This window comes from Ricinus communis, chromosome 10 (assembly GCF_019578655.1).
Source record: "Ricinus communis isolate WT05 ecotype wild-type chromosome 10, ASM1957865v1, whole genome shotgun sequence".
Taxonomy (NCBI): domain Eukaryota; kingdom Viridiplantae; phylum Streptophyta; class Magnoliopsida; order Malpighiales; family Euphorbiaceae; genus Ricinus; species Ricinus communis.
In genome coordinates, this window is record NC_063265.1 from 15,094,700 (window position 1) to 15,110,383 (window position 15,684).

The following is a 15,684-nucleotide window of genomic DNA, read 5'->3' on the forward strand; positions in this document are numbered from 1 at the left end:
GCCAAAGCTTGAGGAGGATCAGACATCCAAAACACTGGGAGGGTACTGATCCTCCTAGCTTTAGCTATGAAATGTTACTATCAGTTCTTTATCTTGTGCTCTCTTGGTTACATTGGGTGCGTTTCTCAATCCCTCAAGAGAACCATACTCAATCCCTATCTCTACATGTATTACCACCTTCAGTAAAATGATTCAGACAACGAAATCAAAGTGTGATTTTGATGATGTTTTAATAATTCTTGCCGCTATAAAATTTTGTTTGAAGGCAATTTTTAGAAAAAAGAATTATAGTATGAATATTGCTTGTTCTCACATTAGTGTTCGGATCTAATATGAATTGTTTATAGAAGTTTTTGGTCAAAGGAAAGAGTTCGGAAGATAAGAAAATGGTTGCTCATCTAGCAATACTGTGAATCTGTCTGCTACAAATTAAGGGAGGACCAAAGTGTAACAGGTTAAATTTAGAGAATTGGACATAACCTCCTGTACTGTCTTGTGACCATGCTTAGGCCCAATAACAAAAATCGAAAATAGATATTTTTTTCTCTTAACAAAAAGTAATCCGAAAGAGCTAATTATTAAATTGTTGACTCCTAATAAACAAATAAGTAATTAAATATTGAATGGATTGAAAATAAATAAATAGTCAAGAAATTAAAAAAAATATATTATATAAATTTGAACAATTGGTAGCACATATTCATAATATAATATATTTTTCGAACTATAAACTTAACACAAACTATAATTTCACGAAGAATGTAGTAACACTCTCCCTTGAACACTTTCTTAGACAATTGACTCATGGGTCGAAGCTTTCTCGTATAACTCTAGCATATATAAATACCCTCCATCACAAAACATTTAACCATATCATACAAGTCCTTAATTATGTTATCTTATTAAACCTCATATAAAAAGGAAATTCATCTAACTATGGCAATCTAATTAAGGAGTATTTCCTGAAGGTCGTCCATCTTTGATTATTTACATAACCTCCAAAAGATTGCCTTGGAATGGTATGGTGATTATTCAAACCAGGCTCACCTTCCATTTCTGTAGTATTTTTCTCCATCTCCAAGTTCTTGATTTCCTTGCTTTGAATTGCGTGATTATCTCCAATCATCACCGTTCTCCTATTCATGGCAAAATTGAAGTCAGCCATTGCAAGAAGTAACAGCAAGAACACGATAAGCTTCATGTGGGAAAAAGAAAATATATATATTTCCCTTTAGCTCTTGCAGGAACTAGAAGTAATTTTTGATTCTTGATGATGCATAAAAGATAAAATAGGGCTACTTATAGAAGGGTATTGGAGGGAATGAGTGGAAAGGATAGAAAATATCTGATTGTGGAATTTATAATAAGGTCTAGAACAAAATGAGTGCTATAATTAAACCTAGCTATAAAATTGATGGTTCATGATTATGGTACGGTGGTGATGTTTTTCTATGAGAAGAACAAGTTAATGGTGCACTTTCAAGCCCTTTCCGAATAGGGATGACCCACCTTGCCATGGAAGAGGGGCCACTTGAAAATCATTTCTAGTGCGACTATTAGAAGAGATGCATCAAGGAGCACTACAACAAATTTGACAGGGAAGAATACAATAATAAAAGTTTAAGCTTATCAAAATTAAACCATATGCATAATGTAACTGGCACTAGGATGATGAATGTCTGTGTTCTGGTAGCAATCTAGCAAAAGGTTACTTGTTGCTATAAACAGTTAACCCGTGAGATATTCAACTTGTAGCAAGTAGTTTCATTTGATTATTATTGGACATGGGTCTATTCCATTTTGCTAAGAGATAGATCACTATGTTAATCATATAAAGAATTAAGAGAAGTAGGCTAAAATCCGCCTAACACTATAATCCCGCATTTGCTCAGTTTTCAGTTTTACTCCATCGAGAATTAACTTTACAAAAGCTGAAAAAAGTCTCAAAATCAAGACCTTAATTCTAGAGTAATTACTCTTATCAATCTATTAGTATTAATAACAATTTATTTTTTATATTAAAAAACCTATGTAAAGGTGATAATCATTTTAATTGTGTAAAATCTAGCTCAAATGAAAAATAAAGAAGTGAAATTCAGACAGATAAAAGGTTGCTAATTTGCCTGAAATACATACACTATTGATACTACATACACAATACATAATACCATTTATAAAATTGATAACAACCCACATCAAATTATGTGATGTTTATGCCAAGTCATTATCCTAAGTCCAAAAAGAAACCAAACTTGTCATGTTGGTTATTAGCTGCTCGACTTTCTTTTGTTATTATATGGAAATAAACTCCAGGCAGCTGTATTCTAATTGGACACCTCTCCTCAAATGATGAAGACTGCTCACCACATGTGTAATACAAATTTGTTTGTTCTTCCTCTTGATTAGAGAGAGAATTAATAATCCAGATGGTTCTCAGGTATGACTCTTTGGATGTTTCTTGGATGCTGAATCATCAATTTGGTGAATTTATTTCGATATTCTTAATGCCCGGCACCAAACTTTTTCTTTTTCCTGCTCAATCATTTAAGAAAAAGAAGAAGAAACTAGACGAAATTTATTGCTACTGCCAATAAAACTGCCAATCGCAAGCCCATTTTCATACTGGAAATCACAGCGTTGCAAGTGGTTGCCCATTAGAGAAGATCTTTCCATTTTTGGCCTGCTATTATGATAGTAGACTGTAGCAGCTAATGCTGATCTACGAATTTCATTACTCTGCTCTTACCTCCGAAGATAAAATCTGGAGTTAAATCTTCAAGGGAAAAAGTGCATTTTGGTCCTTGATGTTTAGTTCAAGCGACAGAAAAGCCCTTTAACCAATTTTTGGAACAAGTACCTTAAGAATTGCAACAAAATGCGTTACCGAAGCCCCTCTCTTAACGTTGCCAATGTTTGAAATAAAACTTTGTTTATCAAATATGCTATGCCATTATTTTTATGAGAAATAGCACCCGTTTAAAGTGAGAAAAAAAAAAAACCAGCAACTCCACCACCACTAACAACGGCCTCCACCATTACAGTATTGCATAGTGCAAGGATTAGAAACAACTCGAGGTGGCAGTAAATGAATAGAATATCATCTTGGGCCGAGGTTGACAGTAACGAATAAAAGGAATGGCTTAATTATAAAAAAGAAATTCAGCGTTTCGTGTTTTTTTCAATTTAATCACGTGTTTTTAATTATAACAATATCATGTGCGACCTTATCAATTTTATCAAATCGATACATAAATGAAATTTCCGGTGAAGTTTATTCCACGTGGCTGCCGGCGCTCTGGTAACTTAAACACGTAGAAACGGTGCGTTTTAAAACAAAAGCAGAAATGCTGCGTTTTGCCCAATAGAAACGGTGTGTTTTTATACTCTTAATTAGGAAGAAAAAAAGGCAACTGCTATAATTTTAATATTCCAATAGACATACCCATTTGAGAATAATCCTCCCTACATGAAGGGCAAGCCATAATTTTTGGGAGGAGTTGCAGCATAATTAGTGATGATGTTGTTTCACTTATGTAAGCACTAGATATATGAAAGCTAAAATAGAAAAGATCTTTGTATCTGTAAATTGTTGTCTAACTGCAAAATTTCATTGAAATAACAGGGTCAAAGCCGTAGGAGTTCCTGGTGATGAGATAGTGAAGTTCACATATGCAATGAATATAAGGAGACTGGTAAAGCCACTGTTGCCGCTTGGCTACTGGGGAAATGGCTGTGTTCCAATGTACGCACAGCTTCTTGCCAAAGAGCTACTAGAGCAACCCATTTGGAAAACAGCTGAGGTGATTAAGAAGAGTAAAATCAATGCCACCGATGATTATGTGCATTCTTTTATCGACTTCCAAGCAGTACATTATGCAGATGGCATTACAGCAGGAAATAGAGGGAGTGGATTCACAGATTGGAGACACTTGGGCCATTCAACTGTGGATTTTGGGTGGGCAGGTCCAGTTAATGTCTTGCCTCTTTCAAGACATTTAGTTGGAAGTGTGGAGCCTTGCTTTTTCTTGCCTTACTCATCGGCAAATGCAGGCAAGAAAGATGGCTTCAAGGTGCTAGTTACTTTGCAAGAATCTGTTGTGCCTGCTTTCAAGAAAGAGATAGAGAAGTTTAGCAACCAAGACTTTGAATAGACATGCAAATAGCCTTTTTTTTTTTGTTCCTATTTAAGACTATAAAAACGTACCGTTTCTATAGGGTAAAACGCAGCATTTCTGCTTTTGCTTTAAAACACACCGTTTCTACGTGTTTAAGTTACCAGAGCGTCGGCAGCCACGTGGAATAAACTTCACCGGAAATTTCATTTATGTATCGATTTGACAAAATTGATAAGGTCGCGCATGATATTGTTACAATTAAAAACATATGATTAAATTGGAAAAAACGCGAAAATTTGAAAAAAAAATTATAATGAAGCCAAAAGGAATTAGTTTTTGTTGTGATATGCATATCGGTGGATGAATACCATATAGATGGTCCTAATACTCGGAGTCTTCAAACTTGGAATGTGTCTTTAATCTTTGAGAAAAGCTGGTTGATGAGCCACACCAACACGTCCAATTTTCATAATCTCCACTAGTTTCTGCAGTCCTAGTTCACCATTAAAGAAACCTTCACATAAGCTAGCCATAGATTTGACATCAACAATCTAACCAAAACTATGACGTATCACTCGAGTAAAGTTCAGAAGCGAAGTGGGCAGTGGTTTGTTGGTTTAAAGACCATGAAAGCATATCAATTGCAGACCTTGATGTTTGCGCAAAATGTAGGCAAACAAATTAGAAAAAATAGACCCAACGATTCCATGTCTCTTCAGTCTTTCAAAATCAATTTCAGATTTCTTCAGAAACTCGATAAATAATGAGAATAAACATTTGTTTCAGTAAAGAAAGAAACATTAAACTGCCATATATCGCCAATAATTAAATAATATGTTCAAATAGATGTCTATTAATGGAATAATATTTTATAATAAAATAATAAATACAAAATATCTATATTGTAAAAAAAAATTAATTATAAGTACTAAATTTTAAAAAAAAACTATTATTTTTCTTCTAAATACAAATCCTAATAATTTTAAACATAAATTAGTTTAATTTTTTGTGTTATAATCCATATTTTTAATAATTTTTTACAATATATATATATATATATATTAAAAAAAGTTTGAACTGGTTTTGTTCGGTTTAACTTGGTTTAATCCGATCTAAACTAATTCAATTGTAAAATATAGTTTTTTAGACAAATCAGATCAAGCAGACTATAAACTTCTGATTAAATTGATTGTCCTGTCCGGTTTTTAAAACAGTGTATTATACAACACATATAAACAACATCCTGCAAAATTTGTTGAAGGTTAGAAAGGAGAACACTATTATTGGATTTGGCATGTAACAGAATGTAGAATGATTTCATCCATAATTTCCAAGGAAGCACAAAACAGAGAGAAAACTCAAAGAAAAAGTCATGCAAATAAGTATTGGACATATTTGATTTATAAAGAGGAAATTGAAGGTGGGCAAGACTTAGTGCAACAGTAAAATCCCTCCTTTGTGACCATAATGTCATGGGTTCAACTTTTTTATGACATTCCTAAACCCTAAACCTCAAACGGCAATTTATTCCAAACATTGGAACTGTTAAGAGAGAGGCTTCAGGGTAATCCATTTTGTTGCAATTTTTAAAGTATTGGTTCTAAAAATTAGTTAAAAGGCTTATCTGTCCCTTGAACTAAACATTAAGGGCCAAAATGCACCTTTTCCCAACCTTTAAAATCCACTTGCAATGATTGCATAGACATTTTAATTTTGTTTTGACCGTCCATTCCAGTTGACTACAAGCGACGGTAATAAATGCATCCAGACCATCCAAATCTCTCCATTCAGAAGGTTTCCTTTAAGCCGATTATATAATTTGACTCATATTTATATTTTTGTTAGTTTGGAAAAGTATTACTATTTCCGTCCCATTTTAATAGTTCAGTTTTCTTTTTTCGTCCTTCCCAAAATGTGATTCATTTTTTTCAATTGTTAGTTTAATGAGTAATTTTTAAATATACCATTTGTTAATTAACATATGTATCACCACTCTTAATTAATAGATAATTAGATAGAGAGATATTCAATTTTTATTAGAGTAAAATGAGATAATGGATGAGTTGGCAAGTCTATTATTTAAATTATTATGTATTGCATTAAAAAAATATTGAGAAGGGTTTTATTGAAAAAAAAGATATCAAAATTTAATGACACTAACTGAAAATAATTAATTTTTAATCTGTGTGTAAAATAAAAGTAAAATATTAAATTGGGTTCAGGATCTCTATTTTCATAAATTCTTTATAATTTCTTTTAGTTTATGAATTAAAAAGTTTAAATCTATCCACTTTAAAAATACGGCATCCATGTAATTATGAAGGGACCTAATTTATTTAACATATATAGAAATTTTGGCAGCATATAATATGAGTTTGATTCGTGAAGTAAATCAAACTTGAACCGAACCCACAAGCCAGTTAGTTATTTGAGGATGATGGTGTCGGCAACCAAGATTATGATAATTATGAAATTACAGCTTGAAACTTCTAAGCTTTTCTGGGTTCTATTTGGTTGCTTGGAAAATGGTCGAAAATATTTTTTTATTTATTTATAAAGTGTTAGTAGCTTTACAAAAGAGCCCTGGAAGTGTTCAGGGATCAAATTAGACATTATTCCATAATAATTCAAGCACATTAAAATTACTTGTCAAACGAGTTTCCTCAAAGCCAACCATGAAAGTGTTTCATCATCTTGTACGAATAAATTCGTGTCCGTACATCAAAATCAGGTATCGAAGTCAAATTTTGTTGCCTGATAACCCGTGAAATTAACATATAAATATACATGCGTGCGTCCTTACTGTCCTGCTTTCCACACCTACGATGTTCATATTATATTTACTACCAAGTTTTTGCTTTTTCTTTTTCTTTTTTTTTTTTATAAAAAGCTAATCTATGTAATAGACAGTAATTATTTTTTATATCAATCATAAAAATAAAAATTAACATAATACAAAGAAAAAAATTAAATTTAAAATCTCTTATTTTTTTTAAATATATGTTCTTGGCATTTAAATTTATCATTAAGAGATTTTAATAAAATAAATGAAGTAGAGAAAGCGCGTATGAAACGCGTGTGGTCAATGTAAAGGCTCAACGAAAGAGATAAGAAAAAAAAATCATACTCTTCTACCTTTGTTAAGCTATAAATTGGATTTAGTTAAAAAGTTTTTATTTTTTACTATTACTAATCTAATGTTAGCTAGTTGTATTATCAATTTTTTTATTCTTTAACTATACTTGTATAATATACATGTTTTTTTTTCCATCAATATCTTTCATAATTAATAAAAAATGATTCCATCTTAATGGTAAAAAGTTTGAATTCTTACATTATCTTTACTTATTTGGTTGTTAAAAATTGCTTTTATCTTTTAAAGTAAAGTCTTTATTGACTATATATCATCCAAATAATCAATTGGCCAATAAAGAATATTACAAAAGAAGAAGAAGATACATTTCCCATGAATTTCCTTGCAAATGTAAACACTATACAAATATTGGAAAAAGGAAAATTGAAAAAGTTAACTTCTATTAAACAATAATAATAATAATAATAAGGAATAATTTTATACCTATTTTCTTTTCAAGAATTACTCGTTTTCTCAATTGCAATTGTAAACAACAAACAGACATATGTTCTCTCTTGCCAATTATTTAAATCAATTCCTAGAATTCACATGGGAATGTGTTCGGAAACTTGGAGGAAACAGACATTTGATCATCCATTAATTAATTGTGCAGAAAACAGTACAAAAAGAAGCTTCTAATTAGTTTATCACACGGTCTATATTATATATATAAACACACACTAACATTAGTCCATAACTTTCCAACTATCAAGAAATCTTTTACTTTCACCTCTTCAATTTCTCCTTCTCCAAATCTTCGGTTTCTATCAAAACATGAAGCAACAAAGGGCATACATGTTCTTCACTATTGCTACTCTAATCTCTGTGCTCCTTTTTTCACATCAAGTTAAAGCTCAAGAAGTTGGTAATGCAAGCTTCATTCTTTTCTTTGGTTTCTCATTTTCTATCTCATTTATATTATGCCTGTGTTGTTCTTTATAGTTATTTGTTAATGGGTATGTGATGATTGCAGAGGATGAGAGAGAGTTTGATTACATTCAAGGGAGTGAAAAGGGGCCTGAGAAATGGGGAGAGCTTAAGAAAGAGTGGGCATCTTGCAAGAACGGAACTTTACAATCTCCTATTGATATGTCCAATCAAAGAGTTAAGATCATCCCAAAATCAGGAGATCTGAAAAGGAATTACAGGTCTTGTAATTCTACTGTCAAGAATCGAGGCCATGATATTTCGGTAAGGAAGTCTTTCTAGGAAAATTTGTTTGCCTGCTCCCAGGTGCATTATTAAAGGTTTCATGTGCTCCAACAGATATATTTCTGTCCTTATTACCAAGGCATTGGCATATAACTAGAAGAAGCTTAGATTAGACGTGGAATTCATAATTGCTATTGTTGTTCTTTTCTAATGTGGAAATGAAGATTCTTGACATTTTGATATCAAAGGAAGACGAGAAATTATTATATAAATTTGATCTATATCAAAAGACTTGTCAATGAAATGATATGATGATATTTTATTTTATTTTTTCTCATATCAGCCTTATTTTTAAAAATGAATTATTTTGTTGATTTTTCAAATACTTTGTGAATCTTAGAGACAAGGATAACATATAAAATGGAATTAAATGTCAGGATAAGTCTTTTGATGATGTGATGGGTCGGACTGTATAATAACTTCTCACATCATTGGCACCCGGTAGTGCAAAATGTGCAAGAGCTATTATGCCAATTCTCTTATCTGTATGCTTCAACTGCATTGATGTAGTTATGGCAGAAATAGCTAGATATCAACTTAACTCTAGTCTAGTACTTAATTTCTATTCAGTTGGATGAAATCCATTCAATTTAGGATTTCATATCATATTAATTCAATCTATTAAAGCTCCCATACCAGAATTTTGATAGGAAAAATAAATGTTATGGATGCAGCTTCAATGGGAGGGACATAAAGCAGGATCGGTAAATATCAATGGCACTGGGTACTTTCTCCAACAATGCCATTGGCACTCTCCTTCTGAGCATACAATCAATGGCAGAAGGTAACTTTTCTCTCTCTCTCTCAGAAAAAAGAAAAAAGAAAATATAATCATTCTTTCAATAATAAATTAAATTAGTTGGACAACTTCATGGGAACTGTCTAAATTTTCTTTGGTAGGTATGACATGGAGCTCCACATGGTTCATGAAAGCACAGACCCTAATGTGAAAAACAAGATAGCTGTTACTGGAATCCTCTACAAGATTGGTCAACCTGATGCTTTCCTCTCCAAGGTACAAATTCTCAAATATAATCAATCAGCTTTGGCACAGTCTGCACTAGATGAGCTTATGTGTATGAACCCAAATTAGTGGTTAATTAACAAAATAAAGTGCTCAAATGTTTCTTACATTCTATTTTCTCTTTTCCCTTTCTAACTTGTTCTAAATCCAATGCTGTTGTTCTTAGTTGCTGGGGAATGTAATTTCTATGACTGATCACAAGCAAGACAGAAACATGGGAATGATAAATCCAAATGAGATAAAAATGGGTGGCAAGAGATATTACAGATATGAGGGCTCACTCACTGTTCCTCCTTGCACTGAAGGTGTTATTTGGACCATTAACAAAAAGGTATATTTGTAGTTACATATGAACAAAATTACATATATACCTCTTATATACTTCCTTTTTCTTGGTTCAAAAAGTGAAAATTCTTTATCAATTAACTCATTTTTGAACTTCACCACAGATAAGGACAGTTTCAATAGACCAAGTTAAAGCACTCAGAGAGGCAGTTCATGATGTAAGTCATCAGAATTTGCAAATATTTACTAACTTCATTTGGTATAGATGTAATTAATTAGTACTAATCTTGGGGGTTAATTTAATTTTGCAGTATGCCGAGAAAAATTCAAGACCAATGCAGCCACTCAATGAACGAGAGGTCCAACTTTATGGGGCTAATTAAAATCAGGGGAAAGCACAAATCCAACCAAGAGTTATTAGCAATATCTTTTCATTACCATTTTACTTCAAGGAAATTTTTTTGTTCTAATCTTCAAGTATTCTTTCAATTCTTACTGTTGGTTGTCTGTTTACACAGAAAATCCACATATTGTAGCCATTGATAAGTAATGTGATTAGAGAATGAGGTTTTTAGAACCATTGCTCGAATATCATGTGTAAGAATAGATAACATTAGAGTTCTCCTCCATTAAAACTGACTTTCACAACTTGCAGCAAAAGAAAACATCTTCAAGACAGAAACTAAACCGTGTGGAACTTCCTAGGAAACTGATTCATAGATTGGACTTGGACTGGGTTGAGTTTTCCTAGTTTATGTCTAAATTCGGTTACTAATTAAAAACATATAAGCTTTTACATATTATGACATTTATAAATATAAGTAAAAAATAATTAAATTTGTTCTGACGCAGATTGAACTCGGATATATATAAAATTTTAAAGTATATATTAAAATTCAAAAAATTTTAAGTATGCTGGACAAATATTTGAATTCATATACAAATTTATTGAATAAATATGAATAAAAAGAAAATAAAAATTAATTTACACATGTATTAATAGATGCAATCTCTTTCGATTGGAAATTTGATTTTATTAAAGAATTTAGCTAAAAAAATTAAAATTCACTTTAATGAAAGTTACGAGATGTGAAAGCTATTTTATTTATAAAAAGAAATTGTTACAAAATCAATAAAATTATTTGTTTTTGAAAAAGCTGGTTTGGAGCCATAATTAGGTCAACATTTTGGTGTTCAAGAATATATGATTAGGTAATGCCACCTATAAACCCCAGAGGGTACAGATACTAATAAAGGGGCATGATGTCCTTCCTCATGCATAAAAAAAACAGAAACTTGAATACATTATTTTTCACAAGTTGAAAAATGCAAATATTTCCTTAATTTCTTCAAACCGACCCCACCAGTATCCTTGTGTTGGTTTGACGAGTGTAATATCCCACCATCTTTCTTCAGAAACTTCAAACATGATGCCATTTTGGTACATATCTCCAAGAAATTCTCTGGAAAATTTGAGATGGAATATGCTGAACAAAACAAGAACATCTGAAAATGTATTTTAAGGTGAAATTGACAGAATCATCGAAAGGCTTAGCACCAACCTATTCAAGAATTGATGTTCTTGCAACAAACAACTGAAGTAAGGAATGCGAGACATTAACATTCGAGAATAAAGGGTCACAAGATTTTAATTCATTTCATTTTAATTATTTAATTTTGATTTTGTTTAAAAATCGATAAATATTTTTTTTTTTTTTTCCAAAAGAGAAGTGTTATTTAGTGTTTACAATTTACACAATCAAATCAAACATCCAAAAAAAAATCTTAGAAGCCATTGATCAGTGATGTAAAAGAATCAAGTACTTCCAAATTGAAATTAACCTTCTTAACTTACAGCAAAGCACTTGCAGGAAAATAACTTGAGGAGAATAAACCATATTGACTGGATCAGGAAAAAGAAAAGTGAGAACAATTTTCATCTCGTACTACACAATGCTAAGGAGCCATAGGGTTAGCTGAGAACCAATTTCACTAAATTTCCAACAACTTTCATTCTTTGATATGATAGAGAACTGAAGCCTAGTTCTTTTATTTTATGGATTGGAAAATTAACAAGGATTCAAGACCTAGTTATCCATTACAATAATCAACCTTCTCTTCTTTCTGAAAAGAAGATGTGATAGATCAGAGATTCAACTGTCCTAGAGTACTATCGGTTCCCTGCAAGATCCTTTTTACCAACAAAACGCTTCGCCACCTTCACATATTTGTTGCAGCAAAACCCTATAGAAAAGAAGGGTTTGCATTTTCAGATGCGCTATGACAGTCCTACGTTCAGCCCAACATTCAGCTTAAGAAGCAGTTGCGCTAGGATAACTTGCATGAAGAACTTAACATCTTAGCTCATATTTCATGGCAATTTCATTATTGTAAGGCGTCAAGAGGTAGTAGGTCATCAGAAGCTACTCATCGAACCATCTCTTCAATTCTCTTCAATTCTTGATGAGCACGATGTAGGGCCTCCTCTTGTCTGTCTTGTATTGTATGAGTTGCATTTTATGCACTTGCGTGCTACAATATGAAAAATAACTTCCGATGTTTCCCCACAGTCATTGCATAGAATCCAAACCTAACCAACCAGTAGGAGAAAACATGACCATTTGAAGAATTGAACAATTGATGATCGTGAAACTTGTAGAAACCATAAACATATGTCCTCTTACCATCTTGTTTTGATATATTTGGGGCATAGGTGTTGAAGCAACCTGAATTATGATTTACAGCACATTTAGAAACAAATTAAGAGTCAGGTTACATTGCGAACATGCATATCATAATTTATGAAAATCCACCCAAATATGATAAGCATACCTCTTGATCTAGTTTTTCCCATACGCAAGACATGTCGCAGTATGATCTTGAGCAAACAGGACAAGCATACCTGAAAAACACAAAAGATCAGGTTACCAAAATGATTTATGCAAACCAACAGACAACCTTAAATTGTTCCCAGAAACTTACTGGAAATGTCGCTCCATCTCTTTAACACATTCTAGATGTATAGTGTGTCCACAAGGCAAGACAGTAATGTCTCTCGTTGTATCAAAGAGATACTGTGGCAAGAAAACTGAGTAAGCAAAATGTAGAACAGAACTAGCATCATCACTCTTATCAATGCCTTAAAATTCTTGAATTTACCTCAAAGCAAACAGGGCAATTGTGATGCATTGCCCTTTCCACACAATTGTGTGAATCCTTCAACAATTTTGAGTAGCAGCAACCTAGAAAGGAAATAACCCCCTTAATAATTAACATAAATGCAGACGGTGCAAATTTTAGGAATTTCTCAAAAAAGGTTGGGATTCTTACCACATCTACTGCAGTGGAAAAAGTTCTCTTTCCCTCCAGTTCTGCAACACCAAACACATCAAGAATCACGTACACAGGGTAAGTGCAAAGTGACCATTATAAAGTGTATTGCATTGGATAAGTAAAGAAAAAAAGAAAAAGAAAGTATTGGTGCAAATAAACCTGCAGATGCCACATTCATCACAATGGTACTGCTGCTTAGAATCCTAGCACACATAAAATGGTTCATCGAATAAGCAAGAAAAGAACCATAATATCCAGTTAGAAAACATGTGCTAAGAGGCTTACATCATCATCAAAGAACTTGCATTTCGAGCAAAAATACTTCCCCATGCAAACTCCACACTGGATACAATGCTGTTGAACCTGAGGAGAGATCAAGAAAATTAGAATCCCTTTAAAATCTTCATGGCCATATCGTTATTGTCATTGTTTAGTATGGAAGAGGAGACTCACATCCTGTTCTTTACCACACAAGGAACAGATTACCTGAAATATTAAAATAATATGGTTAAGTGATGAACAAGCCTTTGATGGTATTACACTAATGAAATATCAAAGAACTTCAAAAAGGAAAATGATAGGCAAATCCTAATGGGTACAGACAAAAGGTATAAGCCTGGAACTTCCCATTTGAAGATTTCACATTTCAATCACTATCGGCAAATTGGCGGGGGCTATTTAGGAAGTAGGAATGCTATCCCCTTTGTGTACTTCATTCAATGAACCAAAAAGGAGAAGAGACAGGAAACGAAAATGAAAGGAAAAAGGAAAATTTAGGTACAATTAAATATGCCAATAAGCTAAAGAGAACAAAAGATAAGATGCTGAACCTTATCCAAAATATATGTATATTTTCTAAGAGAAAAATGAAAAAGAAAAAGAAAATTTTGCATCTTTTGATAGAACCTATAACTCTTTTAGTGACACCATATATTCAAAACATCATTGTGAAAGTGAAAAGGAAACAACTACGAGATATATGAAATCCTAACCCCCAAGAGAAGTACAGATAAAGAAATATGAAAGATAACAGATCTTTTATATTCTAGTTTTTCTTTTCCCTGCATTTTTTTCTTTGCGAAACAGCAGATTGTTATGAAATAAACTATCAAAGTTTATGCTTTATCTAAGCTATAAAAAGTATAAAAGAGGAGAGAAACTAAAAAGAAAAACTAACCCTTTTCAATTCATGGCGAGGAACATCATGACGATCAAGGGGATTAACTTCCACAGAATTCTGTTCAAAACAGTTTCAATTATAAGTAATCTCGAAAAAAAGAAAAAAAAAATCAACTGAAGACAAAAGCGATATAGTAAATAGCGATAGCAAAGATACAACCTTTGATTCATTATGGCAATGCCTACAATCAAATATCTCATCACAACAGGGTGCTCTGATCTTGCATCTCCTTCTATAGTGTGAGCACCTTCATTAAACCAAAAGAAAAAAAATGTAAAAAACCACCCATAAATTTCAACACAGAACTTGAAAATCAGAGAAAGAGGAAAGAGATGAGCAAATTTCAAAGATAAGTTGATGAATACCCAAAGTCCCCAAGTCCTTGATCCAGTGGAGAATTAGGATTGGAAGTCCCGAGCTCAAACCCATTCTCCATTATCTTGAGCTTATAAAGATTCTGTATTTATTCCTCAATTTCCACCTGAAAAAAAAAAATTTTGAAACTCAATTTCCATCTTGACACAACATTTAAAAAACAAAAAGAAAAACTAAAACGAACCCAGATAACAAACAGGAAAATAGAATGATTTGGGGGATGAAAGGAGCCCCAAGCAAGGATTTAGAAGAGGGGACTTGTCGCCCATAGAGACTGATCAAGCTACTGGTAAAGAAGAATATCAGGGAAGCAATTTTGCAATTATAATTACAGATTAACCCTCAAATTGTGTATCTTTTTTCTTCAACTAACACTTCCTTTTTCATTACAGATGATGACGAGGCGACACGATAGATTCTGTCGGCTAAACTTCAATTATTGCTAAAGAGACATGGGAAAAAAAGAAAAATGATCTCATCCGACAAAACTTATAACTAAACAAACATGGAAAACATTGTTTCTTTATTAACTTGCGCAACGGTGTCGCTCAATGGTTGGTCAAAATCATTGAGAAGCAAAGTATAACATAAATTGTCAGGAGAGAAAAGAAAAAAGAAAAATACTCGGCACCATAGGGAAGGTATGGACTGCATGGAAGAACAGGAATGTATTTTACGTACCAGCAATCTAAAATGCAGGCAATTTGCTTGTTTTCCTTTGCGAAGAAAGCCAAATGCTTCAAACTAAAACCTTCTTTCCTTCTTTCTTGTAACTCAAAAAAAAAAAAAAAAAAGCAAGAAAACAAAAACAAAGAAGTATCTTTCTTTTCTTGGTTTAGGCGGCCGTAAGAGCTGAGATTAGTGTAGGATTTTGAATAAATCTTGTGTGCTTTTACAGTGAAGGGGGAAAAAATAAAAAGAATTCAAGAACCTGCATAGAAGTTAGGTATTTATCGCTGTTTTAACTCCTTTTCAATTAGTAAACAAAGGTGTCTCCCGTTTTAAAAGAAAAAAATAAAAACATGGA

General features: G+C 32.5%; 3 protein-coding genes across 4 annotated transcripts; 2 read left to right on the forward strand and 1 right to left on the reverse strand.

Annotated features, from left to right (window-relative positions):
* The first annotated feature begins 2,426 nt into the window (after positions 1 to 2,426).
* Positions 2,427 to 4,151, forward strand: LOC8283975 (3'-N-debenzoyl-2'-deoxytaxol N-benzoyltransferase). Its single transcript, XM_048380358.1, has 2 exons — positions 2,427 to 2,437; positions 3,623 to 4,151. Exons 1-2 carry the CDS (start codon positions 2,427 to 2,429, stop codon positions 4,149 to 4,151), a joined length of 540 nt encoding a protein of 179 aa, XP_048236315.1.
* Positions 4,152 to 7,777: 3,626 nt separating this feature from the next.
* Positions 7,778 to 10,358, forward strand: LOC8283974 (alpha carbonic anhydrase 7). Its single transcript, XM_002519412.4, has 7 exons — positions 7,778 to 8,113; positions 8,222 to 8,439; positions 9,135 to 9,244; positions 9,361 to 9,475; positions 9,651 to 9,815; positions 9,934 to 9,987; positions 10,081 to 10,358. The coding sequence occupies exons 1-7, from the start codon at positions 8,023 to 8,025 to the stop codon at positions 10,150 to 10,152; spliced, it is 825 nt and encodes a 274-aa protein (XP_002519458.2). The 5' UTR covers positions 7,778 to 8,022; the 3' UTR covers positions 10,153 to 10,358.
* A 1,434-nt stretch (positions 10,359 to 11,792) lies between these two features.
* On the reverse strand, positions 11,793 to 15,668 carry LOC8283973 (E3 ubiquitin-protein ligase RZFP34). Of its 2 annotated transcripts, none has more exons than XM_025157400.2 (13): positions 15,339 to 15,668; positions 14,648 to 14,763; positions 14,442 to 14,529; positions 14,280 to 14,339; positions 13,556 to 13,588; positions 13,388 to 13,465; positions 13,262 to 13,305; positions 13,100 to 13,140; positions 12,929 to 13,011; positions 12,752 to 12,843; positions 12,602 to 12,671; positions 12,454 to 12,495; positions 11,793 to 12,359 (listed from the first exon to the last, which is right to left on the reverse strand). In XM_025157400.2, exons 2-13 carry the CDS (start codon positions 14,716 to 14,718, stop codon positions 12,213 to 12,215), a joined length of 849 nt encoding a protein of 282 aa, XP_025013168.2. In that variant the 5' UTR covers positions 14,719 to 14,763; positions 15,339 to 15,668; the 3' UTR covers positions 11,793 to 12,212. The 2 variants fall into 2 exon arrangements, with proteins under 2 accessions (XP_025013168.2, XP_002519457.2); XM_002519411.4 differs by lacking the exon at positions 15,339 to 15,668 and adding an exon at positions 14,842 to 15,002.
* Between the last annotated feature and the right edge of the window lie 16 nt (positions 15,669 to 15,684).